The sequence below is a fragment of the Cinclus cinclus genome, chromosome 3 (assembly GCF_963662255.1).
Source record: "Cinclus cinclus chromosome 3, bCinCin1.1, whole genome shotgun sequence".
Classification (NCBI taxonomy): domain Eukaryota; kingdom Metazoa; phylum Chordata; class Aves; order Passeriformes; family Cinclidae; genus Cinclus; species Cinclus cinclus.
The window spans coordinates 52,632,448-52,648,206 of NC_085048.1; the positions used below are offsets into that span (position 1 = coordinate 52,632,448).

The 15,759-nt window shown below is 36.0% G+C and overlaps 1 protein-coding gene across 1 annotated transcript in view; it reads right to left on the reverse strand.

The window, feature by feature from the left end:
* The window catches only part of PTPRK (protein tyrosine phosphatase receptor type K), a 293,433-nt gene that overhangs the window by 90,067 nt on the left and 187,607 nt on the right, over positions 1 to 15,759 (reverse strand). The window contains exon 8 of the mRNA XM_062488975.1: positions 356 to 658. Within this exon, the coding sequence (XP_062344959.1) occupies positions 356 to 658 (303 nt within the window). The remainder of the gene's footprint in view (positions 1 to 355; positions 659 to 15,759) is intronic.

Here is a 15,759-nt window from a genome sequence, read left to right on the forward strand (position 1 = left end):
AATTAACTTTTAAATACTACATCTAATACTGTGAAGAAATCTAATACCACCATGTGTTTCTCATCACCTTCATTAACACAGTTTTTGAAAGACTGGGAAGCCATCCCTGGTTTTCTGGAGAGAGAGAGAGAGATAGAGAGAGACATCCAGTTTGACTTATGCTGCATGGACAGTTTTAGCTACATACGCAGGGTGACAGCTATAAAACCTTCATAGCTGCCATTTTGGGCCTAATTAATACATTAATAGAAGAGAACTTCCACCTTTCACATACATATTGTAACACACAAAGTCATTTCCTTCCACCTGCCTAAACTAGACTTGGATGTAATTTCCATAAGAACATTTAACATACCATCTTCATCTGTCTGGATAATGGTCTCCTCGCTTTCCTTCCTCCCTTCTGGGTTGGTTAAGATCATCTTGAGGCTGACATTTGTGTAGGGAGGCAAATGATCCACAACATGCTGAGGTGCTTTGGGGTCCATGTCCAAGCAGTCTGCTTTGCTCTCATTGTGTCCACAGAAGTAGTGGTAGCATATAGTGACATTGAAAGTATGGCAACGAGTGATGTTGTAACCCAGAGATTCCCAATCCACAGCGATGTGTCTAGCCTGGATCTCAGCAATCTTCAGTGTTTTTGGTGTTCTCATAGGTTCTAGAAAATAGAGCATAATGAATAAAACACTTAATATTCCTCATCCAACATTGAACTGTAACTGGTAGATGGTATATTCAGGAATGTGAGAGTAAAGGAAGCACCTGAGAAACAGCCAAGTATCATCCTTTGCACAGGTGCCCTGGAGGAAAAAATGCTCCTTAATTTTTTATTTTTTATTTCATTCCTCTTTGTTCTGTCTTTGCAGGCTTAAATCAGTGATGGAGACTTAGCAATAGCAAGAAAAAGAATAGTTAAATTATCAGTGGAGCAATTAAAAGCAACTGAAAATACAGGCAACAGATGCAAGAAAAGTGACTAAAAGGCCACTCAGCTGTCATTACTGGCTTCCCTTCTTGATTTCCCCCTTACCCTTTTCCTTTTTTTTTACCTGTGTAAATTAGATAATGCATCATAACGGTAAAGAGTGAACATTTACTACATTATGATTTATCATACCACCAAGCAGCACAATATACTAATTGTACTAATTACCTTATTAAACTAGCAGTTACAAAAATGATGCAGATATTAATTAGTGTTTATTATTTTAGTAGTGAAGCTATTCATTCAAGCAAAACCCCTCCAAAATAGAACAAAAAAGGTGCTTTTGGATATTCCCATTGCAACCTGATTCCTTCAAAACCCCAAAAACCATGATTACTCTGAGCAGGTAATCTCTGACCTGCTCCCCAAACTCAACTGCTCTCCACATGTGCATTTCCACCAGCAGAGTATCTGATGTTCCCCAAGTGGTCATCAATCTTTCACTGTCTCTCTAGAGCATTCATTCCTCATGCAAGAGTAACTTTTATCATTGAACTTAATTAAAATGATTACACAATGAAAATCATGACCATGACTGTATATACTAGAGTTTCACTGAAAATATATCCTGCTACTACAGGCTTCCTCACCAGAGAAAATAAAGCTTGTTGTTGATACAGCTTCAGCCTTGTGTCCTTGCTGGTTTAAGGTCAAAACAGTCAAGATTGTTCAAGGAAGGGAAATAAATATAGAATTTCTCTTTCTGAGTACAACCATTCTTCCTAACTTGCATTTATGAGTTTCAATGAGGCAAAACCCAGCCAAAAGCACAGATGGTATATTGAAATAAGGAAATGTGAATCAGTGTAATATATTCAGCATGCAGTTTGCCAGACAAACTGCAAACATTTAGTTTCAAACATCAAAACAACAGAATTCTAAATATAACATAAAGGTATTCCTAGTAACACGATGAGTGTGAAGGATTAAAAATTACACCTATTTGTTGCCATGATCTATCCTTTCTTCATTTTGAACAAGCACATATATTACCTTTGCCATTAAGTACTGATTCATCATACATACAGTGAAAAACGCAATTAAATAAGACTTCCTGGGTAGCAGCTCTCTGAACACACTGTGTACTGTAACAATAGAGATTTGAAACTGAAAGATGGCATTGAAAAGGTCCTTGAGAGATAAGGGTCTTGAAGAGAAGGTGAAGAAACAGGGTTTTATAGAGAAAACAATGGTAGGTGCTTTAGCAAGTAGAGAGAGGTGTGACGTGGTCATGGAAAAAAAACGTGTACCAACATAGTAGATCTACTGAAGGAGCTGGTAAAGGTCTTCAGGGAATCAGTATTCCCTTGGCTACTACAATCACTTGGGGAAAAACTGAACACAAGTGCTAAGGAGGAAGAGAACTTGTAAGACAAATACATAGATATATACATACATATTTATGTGTATATATATACAAAATCAGCCTTTTTCTCATATGAATGACAGTGCAAAACTTAGTTATACATATTCTGATTCAGAGTTTGAGACCTAACAAAGTAAACATACCCTTTACCAAGGGAAATGTGTTATAGGCTACGTTTTCCTTCTGAAATTGAATGATTTTAGTAATTTCCTCTCTGTTCTCCTACTTCAGTTTGTGCCTCTGACCACTCCCACTAGAGATGGAATTCAAACCTGACCTCAAAATTTATTGGAATTAATACAACGTAACACCTGGTGTCTGACCATGAAGTCTGAAACTATTAATGTTTGAAGCCAACTAATCAGTAACAGAAAATGCACAACTTATTTATCTTCCATCTCTCATGACAAGACTGCATTTACACTATGCTGCACAGTAATTTCAAGAGAGAAGAAAAAAATAAAAGCTTTGTTAATCTTAAAGAAAAAATATTTTACAATTCTATGCAAATTTTACAAATGTGTCACAGCATCAGAGGAGATACAGAAAAGCATCCTTTATTCACCTGTCAAAAAGGAAAGAATGTAAGACAGAGTGTGATCTCGCTTTCTCACAACTATTCCCTTCTTTGGCAGAAATTAAACAACTTCTGCAATATTGAGATGGTAATTAAAGTCTGCAGAGTCTCTCAACAGCTTTAGTAAACTCTGCCAACTGTCCCACTGCTCCTAAAACGATGCTTTAAAAACACAATTTTACTCTTTCTTCTGGGCAATGTTCATCTTGGGAATCTCTAGAGGTAAAGACCAATTGTTTTAAACTACCACACCACAAAGTCTCCATCTGTAACACCTCAGTAGAAAGCAATCTTCGAATAATTGCTTTTCTCAGATAAAGCACTATTGAATTTTTGAGTAGGTTTCCCAAAGATCTCAACCACCTCATTAAGAATAGCTTTGATCTCAATGGGAGCAAATAATGTTCATCTGATTTTTTTTTCCATTTCCCACCACAATTTAGGGTTTGTTTTTCACAGAAACATTTATTTAATCCTACTGGAATTTTATTTCAATTTCTGCATTCTATTCTGTTTTCTTGATACTCTTTGAGTACTGCTAATCCAAATAATTCAATTCACCTATTGTCTTCCCAGATTCTTCCCCATTTTTCCTCTTTAAGTCACATCTAGAACTTTTATCCAAAATACATGGACTTTCAGGCACATGAGCTCTTACTTCTTTGTTGAATTATCCATATCAAGAAGGCACCCAATGACAAAGAGGGAAGAAATAAGATACTCTCACAATATACCTGCTCAATCCTTAACCTGTCCGCTGGAGTGTCAACAATGGCAGAAGACACTTAATATTTTTCAAACATTAATTTACCAATTACTCCTGTGAGACATGCAAGTGATGTTAAAACTTTGCTGTGAAGATTAATAGCTTGTTCAAAGCTAAAAAGTGAATTACTGACAGGGCCACGAGAAAACTGAGCTCAGGTGCCAGGTCACTGGTGGCCATCAGACATCTAGCAGCAGCAATGCACAGAGATCATTTACAATGTATCTGCCAATGCTTCAACCCAAATTCTAACTTCAATCCTACATTCTAATCCTTTTTGAAAAAGAGGTTTGGTGGGTTTTTTTAATTTTTTCTTGGAACAAGTTTGAAAAAGCATAACAGTGCCCAGACACTAATTGAATATGCAAGCATAAGGACATGTTATTTGAAAAACAATAATTTGGCTTATTATTTTATAAATATTTCTTGATCAAGAGTTTCGAATTTGAATGAAAAAGCTTTTTATTTGTTTTTTTAATTAAATATTTTATTTGAAATTTTAATTTTTGGGAGAAGATATTAATTTTTTTCAAGCCTTTTTCTCCACCAGATAAAAGGCTGGAGTGAGGTCTTTTGTGGTGACAGCAGGGAGTATGCAGGACTCCTGTTGTTGCACGAAATTCAAGATCCTGTGACTGTATCAAGCTCTTAGACATGAACACCGTGAATGGCAGAGTTAGATCTTCAAACAGACACCCAGCAACAAAGCATATGGAGGATTTGGTGGTGGTGGTAGCAAGGTTGCCCTTTAGATTCTCATGAACATCTCTAATGATGACAGGCTCCCTTCTGCCAGACCTCACCTGCCCATGGGCTGCTGCTGTGACCTCCACTCCATTTCCACCTCTACTTAAAGCCAGCTTCTCCCTCTGTCCATTGCTTTTAACATCTGGCAATACCCACCTCTGCTAACTCCCTCCTCCTCACCCCTGCTTTGTGTTTTGGCCCACAAATACTACCAAGTGCTCACTGACTCAGATCTATTGTCCAATTTGACTGTTTTTAGCCTCATTGACCCAATTAAAAACAGAGGCATTGAAATCAAATAATATCAAAGAACATAAAAAAAAAAACAGAAAAAACAAAATTATAAGAGATCTCTACATTTGTACAGATTACTAAGTCCTCAATCCTTATCCAGAAACCGTATAAAAGAATTACATGCATGAGACACTCAATCAACAATTTTTGGATCAAGAAGATTTAACCCAACCTTATGGGATAAAATAAAGAACATCTAAGTAATTCTCCAAATGTTAACAATAGAGGGATAGATGGTGAAAGAGACAGAACCTGTTGACCCCATACAACCTCTCAACTGCAGATGATTTAATAAGACTCTCCAGATAACAGATAAAATGAAATTCAATTTCTTTAGCGTTTGATAAGCAACATGTGATATGACAGGTCAATATCAAGCCTCTTTGTAGAGATTATCTTCACTTACACAGAGATGGGAGTGAAAACAAAAGCAGTCACAGCTGTAGAAGCAGCATGGTGAGAGCATGCATTTCCTCAGAACCTCTTTTTAATGATAATACGTATTAGCCTGCTGTCAATCAGAGACAAACAGATGTCCCAAGAGCTGTGAAAAAATCCCATACAATGAGGCTAGCAAAGTGTGTCATGCTCTGCTTTTGCTTCCTTCCCTCAGAAATCTAAATATTGACTGGAAGACAGTTTAATTTCCATGCACCTTACAGAGGTGAGGGAATCTTTTGACAAGCAATCAGAATGCACACTTGTTCATATGAAATGGAAAACAATTGGACAAATTAAAAAGCACAAACATTTCAGATAAAGATGGTGCTTCTCAAAAATCAGCATAGTCTGTCTATACACTGTCTGCGTACTAAATTCTTTAATAGGGGTTGGCTTTTGGATCCTTCTTCCCCCTTGAACTCTTTCTAGTCTGTCATTACACTGAGGAGCTGATTTCCAATTTCTGCTTTAATCACATTGGCTGAAATTCATACCAAGTTTAAGAGCAATCCAGACAGCCTTCACTGGTGACACTGGAGGTGAAAACTAACTGGACTTGGAAGGTGTGATAATGGACGAATTTGTGCATTTGAGGGAACTGTGGAGAGATGTAGGGCTTATGTTAAAGAAAAGCTCTCATATAGAAAAGCAAATGTATAACCATTATTTTAAAAGTACAGGTAATAACCCCGTAATTTAAAGCACACTTTCTCACCAAGGCTCCTTTAATTATCTTGCCTTTTTGAACAAAAACTGCATAGACAAAAGGAAATCCTCATACTTCTGCTAATAATCTGAACAGCCACTGGGATTTCCCAGACTTTTCCTCTATGAGAACATGAGCCTCCTTGTCCTGTGGCTTCTCCTGACCTTTTCAGGATAACCCTTTCCTCAGCATGTGGGAAATAAAAGAGGATTATTCTAAGTTGTCACCGTCATTGTTGCTCCTTTCTCAGTTAATGCCAGGTTCTGCACAAACAAAATGTTCCCAAAACTAAATAAATAAATGAATAAATAAGTTATTTATATATATATAAATAAGTTACAGTCCTGTTGCTGTAAAGAATTATTCTGAAAGACCCCTGAGAGCAACCTGGAAGAAAGGTAAGAGGGAAAAGAGCCAAAGGAAGCAGAACCCACATAGGAATAGCTGACAGAAGGACAGAAAGAAAACAATAAAAAAAGGTTTCTCACTTGCTGCATTAGTCTCATTTACTACTTCTGTTATTAGTAAATGGTGAATCAGGAAGAAAGGATTTTTACATAGACACTAAGCTCCTCACATCATAAACTTGGTTAGGACTGCTGAATAGTGTATGACTCATTAAAAAGGACCAAACTAGAGTTAAATATTTTAAGAGACAACCACAGTCTCAGCAAGAACTATGCACATCAACTGTGATCACTTCTGCACTTCTATGGGTTAACGTGCTGTTGTCAAAGGAGCAAACTCTAATTAAGTTATGTTATGAACAAAGCTAACAAAAATCCCTTGGTAAGGTGAACTGTACTAGAATATCCATGATGAAGCCCCTGAGTTTCAAGGATTATTAACCTACAAGTCTGAGAGAATTTAGTTCAGATTAACTCCCAATAACTCCATTATTTAAAAATATGATGATACAGGGAGATCCTTCAGACATCCCAAAAATGCCATGCATTTCAGTCTGCTTTTCCTAAGCCAGTCTGTCTCCACAACAGAATAATTCTTGCCAATCCTATTCAAATTTCTTGTCTGTAACTGGCAGATTTTTGACCATTTCCAAATAGAGTTAAAGATAGCTTTGAAGTAAAGGCATAAAACAATTATCAGCTTTGGCCCTAATTCTTACCACACAGTGATAGTTCATGAAGTACTTACTTTCAGTCAGGGACTCTCTTCTACCTATTTGATGTGTTCCATCCCCAAGCCACACCACATTATATTACCAACTGGATCAATATTGATGCAGGATGATACAAGGCATCAAAATGTCCTTCTCATATGCTGTTGGAATATAATACTATTCCACTGTTGTAGTACCTGAACTCCCTCATTCTCAGAATCTACAAAAACCAGGACACCAGTCATGTAGGTAAATGAAGTTGTAAAGGCTGACTGAGATACTTGGTAGTAGGGTTTTTTGTTTGGTTGCCTTGATTTTATTTGTGGTGGACTTTTTTTTTTTTTTTACTGTTGGTTTGTTAGGTTTTTTAAAAATCTTGTTTCACATCAGCATTCAAGACACCTGATTTTAGGCAGCCACATTTGAAAACTCAGGCCCTTCAATCTTTTTAAACTTGGAAGCACTAGGAAATAGTGAACACCAAAGGAAGAGAAGTTAATGAAGTTGACAGAAGTAGTACAATTTGAAGTAATTTCTGCAGTCTGACAAGAAAGCAAAAATTAATGGGTACATATTCCCACAATAAAAATCATAGGGATTGCTGGGCATCTCCCCATGTATGTGACATATACATAATACAAAAAAAAACAGGGATGCAAACATAAAAAGAAATAACTGTGCATTAGTGTATCCATCTGTTTGACATGTGAAATATGAACCCAGAATAAATGAAGCTATGGTATTTATACTGTGCTAGCACTACAGATTTATTTTGGTGCAAAAAAAAGTTTATAATGCAGTTGCATGAAATTCTATGAGTTTTTTCTCCTTTCACTTTTTCTAGTGACTGATTTATTAAGACAGCTTACAAATTTCTTATTGACCACATACTTCAGGGAGCTGAAGAAAACATCTGAATTATTATATAGATAATCAGCTCTACTACACTAGTTTCAGTAGCAATGAGGGGATATTCAATTTATTTTAGAACATACCTTTTTGGATGCAAAATACACTGCCCCTGCATCATAGGTGTAGTACACAGATAAATATAATTGCACTACTGACAATTACTTGCATTTTCTCTTGATAGTATGTTTATTCTGTTACCCCTATGCATGATTAACAACTCATGAATCCTTAGCATGTAATCAATAGCTGCAAAGTCTTGTATTAGCTTGAGAGATTAGACATCCCTCGATAATAAATTCTGTTGATTTCTTCAGTTTAGCTTAGCTGCAAAAATCTGCTTTTTTCCCCCCTTTATTTTTAAATCTGAGCTTAAATTAAAAGGAACTATATGGTCTAGGGAGAGGAAAAGCTGACATATTCTCTTTAATCTTATTCTTCCAAATAAACAAAACCTATCTGATGGTATGAAACACAAATCATCATGTCAACAAGCATCAGACTGCAAGAGTAAACACAGGGGAAGCCTGACAGTACAAAATGTCTAGGAAGCCTGTCCAGAACTGCAATTATGAAGTTTAATTCTGTAAAGTAATTTGCAAAACTATTAGTGATAAGGAAAAAGTGAACACATGAGTTGAAATAACAGTACATGGCTACGTTAAAGCAGAATGGCAGGTATCATCTAAAACAATAACAACTGTACTATAAAGAATATGTAGTGTGTATTTACACACAAATGTATACACTTTTTACCCACCTTAACAGTGAACCTAACTATTCAAGGCTATGACAACAGCATTTACAAACATTTATTTGAACATAAATCGCCATTATTGCTTAGGTGATATATTGTTCATTTCTCTCCAATACACATTCATAAACATGTTTTTATGGTTTTGTTTACAAACTATATATTTGGGAGCTTAGGATGTAATGAGTATTAAGCAAAATGACTAAGTTGGAACAGTGTGAGTAAGCTAAACAGGAATTTTCTATGGGTATCATTAAAGCTTCAGTTCCCTTCTCCTGTATAGAAAAATTTCAGTCCTCCAAGTCAGGAAGCATAAATACCACCACATGAAATAAATGAAAAAATGTGGAGTGCAGGCTATAATAAATAAACAGTAAGCACAAAATACTTAGACTGGGAAAGAAATCTCATGACTAAGAACTGAAAATTGCAGGCAGTACTGATGATACCCACTGAAAACCTGTACAAACATTTGTTTGTGTGCATGTATACTGATAGACCTGTGCAGATATATTCACTTACCCACATGCAGATAAAACATCCATCAAAATTCATGCTCTCTGTCTCTTCACACCTACTGAAATGGTCTCAATCTGATTTTCTCCTGTTTCCCTTTTGCTTCATCTGGTTCCTGCTGCCCCTGGGGCCTTGGTTAAAACCACCCACTCTCCATTCCACTGCCTGCAACCCACAGATCCTTGAGTTTGTACCTTGGTCATAACCCATGAACTAACACATCCAATGTTGCACCTGTATGGCAAAACCCAATAATAACTGTGTGCTGCACCTTACTCTAGCCCCTTTCACAAAATCAATAAGACAAGACTACATATCACACAATGTATATATTGTCTAGTGATAGACATCTTTTTATAATGCATATGATAAAATGGATGAAACACAGATTCATTAAGTTGTTTAAAACCAGAAGTGACACTGTAACATACAATGTCTCTGCTGTATATATTTTGTCCTGCCAGTGAAACCATCCAAGTAATTTATTTTTAAATGTTGAATGATGACCTGTAGCCTCTATTGTACAGAAAAGTTTTCTCTAAGCAGTTGAAATTTTATTTAATGAATTGTCTTCATTTACTTCATTGGCTCATACAAATTTAAGAACACAAGTTGATAATATAAGCAAGCTTGTTTTCTTCAGGGAAAAAAAACCAAAGTAAAGAATTCCTCCAACATTAAAATTTTGAATAAGATCAGAAACCATTTTTTAATGGTATGTAGAATTCTAAAAATGCTGTAAAGGAGTTATGGGGAAAGTTCTTTTCTGAGTTGGATACTTGTCTACTGTGAAGTGTTACCACTTTTGAATTTCAATGAAATTTTGTTACTTAAGTCACACCTGATAAAGTTTGACTAAACATAACTAGGAAAACGCCTCCGTTTTTTGGTCAATAACCACCGCCAAGTGACTTCTACAACCCAATACTTGTAAGAATAATCTTCTTAATACCTTAATATATTTCTTTACAGATATTTTAAAGAACTTTCTGTGCATTTTAAGCATCCCAGTTTCAACTCAACCGTCCCTAGGCATGATGTACCTGTGAGAAAATATTGCATTCTTGTGTCAGCAGGCAAAGCACTATCCATGATTTGCTAATGGAACAGTCATGTCATTTTTTATTAGAAGACACAACTCCCTAAGTTGATAATTTCCAGAGAGGAGCCTTTTTTCTGAAAATTTCTTCAAAATTTTGTTTTCGGAGAGGGAAAGGATGATAAGGAATATTTGCTTTTCATACTGTCTTGCTGCCTGGGCAAAATTTACATGGTATCAACTCTCTTTCCTAATACCATGTGGCTGCAAAAGTTTGCAAGGCTATTTTGGGAAATGGCACCTAATCATGCAAATCTTTTGTTCCTGGAGCTGCCTCAACATAAGCAGTGCTCTGCAGAAGTGAGCTCACAAGCACCTCTTAGCCACTGTGAAAGAGGGTCCTTGCAAAAAGAAAGCCATGAAAAGGCCTTGCTGACAGAGGCACTAGCAAGCTGGGGAAGTGTTTTCTAAAATAGGCTATGCTATTCAAACAATACTTTTCCATTTAGCCACATAAAATACTTTCAAGAAATTGCCCTGCTGCTTCAGTTTCAGCCATTTACTGTTGTACCAAGCTATTCTTTCCTGTCTAAGCAGAAACATGGAAAACATAAAATAATTCTGCTACAGTAAAAGAAAGTAATGTTTCTTAGAAACAATCTTCTCTTTGCAAAGTTCCTCTGAACACTTCTGGCTTATTCCATGATCCCAAGACACAAAAAATGCTAATGAAAAATGATTCTAGAGAATTTTCTGTTGACAGTAAAGCTGGACAAGTCATAACACAAAAAGGTGGAAAACCCAGTAAACGAAAAAAAATCCTAGATGCTGTGGATAATAACTTCCCCTCCTTTCAAAATCAGATGTTTGTATAAAAAGATATTAATGAGCAAATTTTACTTTATGACAAACTGATGGTGTTGCTAAATACAAACCAAACAAATCTACTTTCACTCACATGCAAATGTAAAGGATTAGTTCTTTGCTTGCAGGAGTCATCATCACCATTTACTACATGCATTCTTGTTCTAGATACTCATCTAGAGAGCTACCTACTTCAAGCTGTCAATCATATTCAATAATTTTACCACATTTTGACTTTCAAAAAGATATTGTACTAGGACAGTTATCTTGACTTCACTGTTACAGCATAGCAAGTGCCAACGTCCTACCCAGACCAGCTCTGCTCACCAAGAGAGAGTCACCCAAGAGAGTGTCAATCACACCTGCTGAGTAAGTAGAGCATTAAATTATTTTTTTATGCCTGTGTTGTACATGCTGAATCACTGTCATCACACTCTCACAACAGAATGCAAAGAAGGAAAGGCAGCCAATTAGCCAAGTCAAGGCCACACAGGCAAATGCAGTATTAAATTGGAAGTGCAGGCTAATTGCTGGACACCAGCATTATGCTGTCACTTAAACCAGATTTATTGCTGAGTCTAATAAATGTTTAAAAATAAATAGAAGAAGAATTCTTTTCTCTCACCTTATTACTGAAAGACTTAAAAATTCCCCTGAGTGTCTGCCAGCCTTGTTTTTGTTTTTTTGGCACCCCATCTTACCTCTAACCTTTTGGAGATTGACATAATGAGCACATGCAATCTACTACTATCCCCTCCTGCCACCACGATCAAGCCACTTGCTCATAACCTCTACCAACAAACATAAGAATTTGCAGAATTAAGCACCTACAGTAGAATGCCTAAAAATATAAAATTCTTCAGAGTTTGTTTAAAGGTTTTTATGACTAGCAATGGAGGTGGGGATTTTTTTAGCTTTTTGAGCTAATTCTATTCATATCCATATCCATATCCATATCCATATCCATATCCATATCCATATCCATGAATACCAGCTTGCAATGCCAGCCATATTCTCCCACTAACCATATTCTCCATAACTACCTTATCCTCATCTCCTTGAGTAGAACCTTGAAGTTATGGCAGCTCTTGCCTTCAAAGTTTCTTTTGCTACTTTAATATCCAGGCAAAAATTACAATATTACCATTAACTTGAGCTGAAACAAGGACATGTGCTAACAGTCAAAAAAATCAACCACCAAAAAGTTTCCAGCATGTTTGCCTTTCCCAGCAGCCCTTCACTTGTTACTTTTGACTTGGATATCTGGGAGGCAGATTAAATCAAGGCACCACAGAAAAATTCATCTTGGAAGGCACCTCTGAAGGTGGTGCCAACTCCTCCTACAAAGCAACAGTATCAGATTGCCCAGAAATTGCTCCAGTCTATTTCTGGATATCCCCAATGAAGTAAATTCTACATTCTCTCAGGACAATAGTCATGGCAGATACATAGGAGATATAAATATGATTTCAAGGCTTGAGGTGATTTCCAAATATTTGGTGAAAAGCAGAGAATTCCACCATTTCCTAAGAAAGCATCAGATTTTAGTTTTTGTTTTTGATCTTGCTTCACAGTATCTGGCACTGACCTCTTCACTAAAATTTCACCAAGCTTTCCTTTGTTTGACATACAACTTTAAAGTTCAGAGAGTACCAAAAGCAATTTTTCCTATTAAAATATTATTTTAAACCACAGTATTTAACATTAATGTGCAAAATAAAGTTGAACAGAATAATTCAGGTCTCCTCTTTGCAAACCACACGAATGTGGCATTTATGGGTGTGGTTTTTATAGTAAACTTGGCAGTGTTAGGTTTATGGTTCGACTTGAGGATCTTAAAAGGCTTTTTCAATCTAAATGATACTATGATTTTGTACTAGAGAACTGGACTTTAATTTGCATATTTTACTCTACTATTTAAAAATATTTGGCAAGGGGCAGATATCTAAACAAAATGAGTTTGGGTTACCTGTTTAATGATCTTTCATACCTACTAGAAATTTGTTGATTGGTGTTTTAGAGGGTATGGGTCAGATGTTTGTTTAGAGGATGTGGGTTTTACTTTTACTTTTTACGGATTTTACTTTTACTAAACATTAGAACCCAAGAACAGAAGTCAATCATCATAAGTGTGCAGTGATACATCTTAGTGCATTGTCTTTACCTCTTAATCAAATTATAAGGAAGATGGAAAAGGTCAACAATTATATGAATGTACATGGCATAGAAGCTCACTTTAACATCTAGGAAAAAAGTCAGGTATGTTGGAGTCATATAAGAAACTGGCTTCATTTTGTGAGCTGTGTTGACATTGCAATCACCAGTATAAGTAGTGAAATTTATGCTTTCAGTCTTTTCTCACAGCCATAGTACCATGGTAGTGCAGTGCTTTTTCAACATTACAACAAAATAACTAGTTTCTATTAATTAGTTTTGAACAAAGACTTTATACAGAGACTGAAGAGAGGATCAGAATATATGATTTTCACAGCTGCAGGACTGGCTTATCCAAGTGATATATAGTCTGCAGGAAAGGGGGCATATACTCTGAAAAGAAAGAATTTCAAACCCAGCTCCTAAATTGTTTCAAAGAAAAAGTCACCACAGCCATAGAAATTTCCAAGCAGAGAATGTAATCCATGCTCTACTTGCAGCTTGGCTCCTGAGGAATGTGTCCTTCCAGCAACAGTTCCAGTAGGCATTCAACCCAAAGGACAACAGACTGCTTGTCTTCTTTTGGACACAAACACTACTGCCTAATTAAGCAGTGTGTATAAAATGAACTTTCCTTCAGTTGCTGGGGAGTTTGGCAAGTGGTTTTTTTTGTTGTTTTTTTGTGTTTTTTTTTTTTTTTTTCCAAGCTGCTCTCCATTTAAATTCAGATATTTTGTTTCTAGACACAAACATTCTCAAGGAAAATTATTTGAAATGTCTGGTTGAGTTCTTTGTTGTTGCTGGCTCTGAACCCTCATTCTTGCTTAGCTATCTTGATCAGGCCATTACTGAGTAGCTTGCTAGGAAAACTGCTATCTGTATTAGAAAGGATCCAACATACTCTGATCTGGTTTTAATTTTTTTAACACAATGAATAGATCCTTCCTAAATATAAAATATTGCAAGAGGACGTTATCTATAGATTCATAAGAAATTAATTTAAATTACATAGTCCACAGAGAAAACAGCTTTGTCTTTAGACAAAGATTTAGATAGAACTGGTTTAGTTTAGATAGAACTGGTTGGAAACAAAGCTTTATGTAACCTGCTCTTTTACAAGCCTCATTATAACAATCAGCATTTGGCATTTGAGAAGGACATTTAATAAAACCAAATGATACCAGATTATATTGACAGAAAAATGATACGGACTCCTTGCAAAAGTAAGTGAAGCTGTAGAATTTGTGTTATCCTAATTTCCGTCTGAGTATGAAAATCCAACAACTTTCATTTCCTTATCATTCCTCAGAAAAAGACAAGAGGATGAGAAATCACTTTAATGATAGTGTTATGAAGTAAAAACAAATGATGGAGCTGTAGCTATGATTACAATTACAGCTCTGCTTTGGTATCGCACAGCTGATAATATCCCAGCCTTATGAGTCTTGTGCTACTTCTTGAGTTCAATTTCCTTCAGATAATGTATTTGAGTTCCATAATATGCCTCTTTGGTGAAACCAATAACTGAATCATCTAGTAATTCCTCAGAGAGTTATAATTTATGGCAATTGTCTGTTCCCACCACTTTTCTCAGTAATTTGTTCCAATGATTAATAGCCCACTGTTAAAGACAAATAATTGTGCCTTACTTCTAATTTAAATGAGCCTGACCTCAGCATGCAGCCATTTGAGGTTCTTACATTTTACAGCCTCTAGAGGAAAGAGGTGTTTTGTAATGCCATGTACTTTATTCCCCTGTACAACTACTGTATAATTACCTCCTCTCTGATAGACATATATGATTGAGATCTTTCAGTCACCTTTTTTAAGATTATATTTTAAGCCATGGTTCTGTGGCACCTTTCTCCATTCCTTCCATCTGTGTGTTGAAAGCATGGACACCAGATGTACATCCAGTTATCAATATTTGTCAGACTCAAAAAATCACATCTTTTCTCCCTGTGCTGACCCCACTTTCTTGTCCTACCACTATGCAAAGAACCTTTGGTGGCTGCTGGTCTACACCCCCCAAAACTATTTTTGTGTTTCTGTACTACCTCTTCCAAATTCATGTATTTATTTACATTCGTGTGTAGACAGTAAGCCATACTATCTTTTCTATCTCTAAACTAACAGAGGAGGCAAAAAGGTAAAACTGAAGCTTCAAATTTCCATCTCAAAGTAAGTACAAAATTCTAAGAAGTATAATGTCATAAACTTTTGCAGTGAGATATCTTGCCTTTGCAGGTTCTCACTTGACAGCTAAAAAATTTTATTTCATTTTGTAATCAAAAGATGCAAGAAAAATAGAGATAAAGACAACAGGTGAAAGGGCAATAGACTTTGTCTGCAAACATATTTACTAATTAACTTTGCTCATCACTCAAAATAAAGACTACGAATACATGTTAGTCTGAGTTAAAATAATACAATTATTTCCTATTATGAGCAGTAGAGAAAAAGAAAACAAAACCAGAAAAGCATGCCAACATGGGGAGAAAGAGGGCTATGCCTTCTTCCT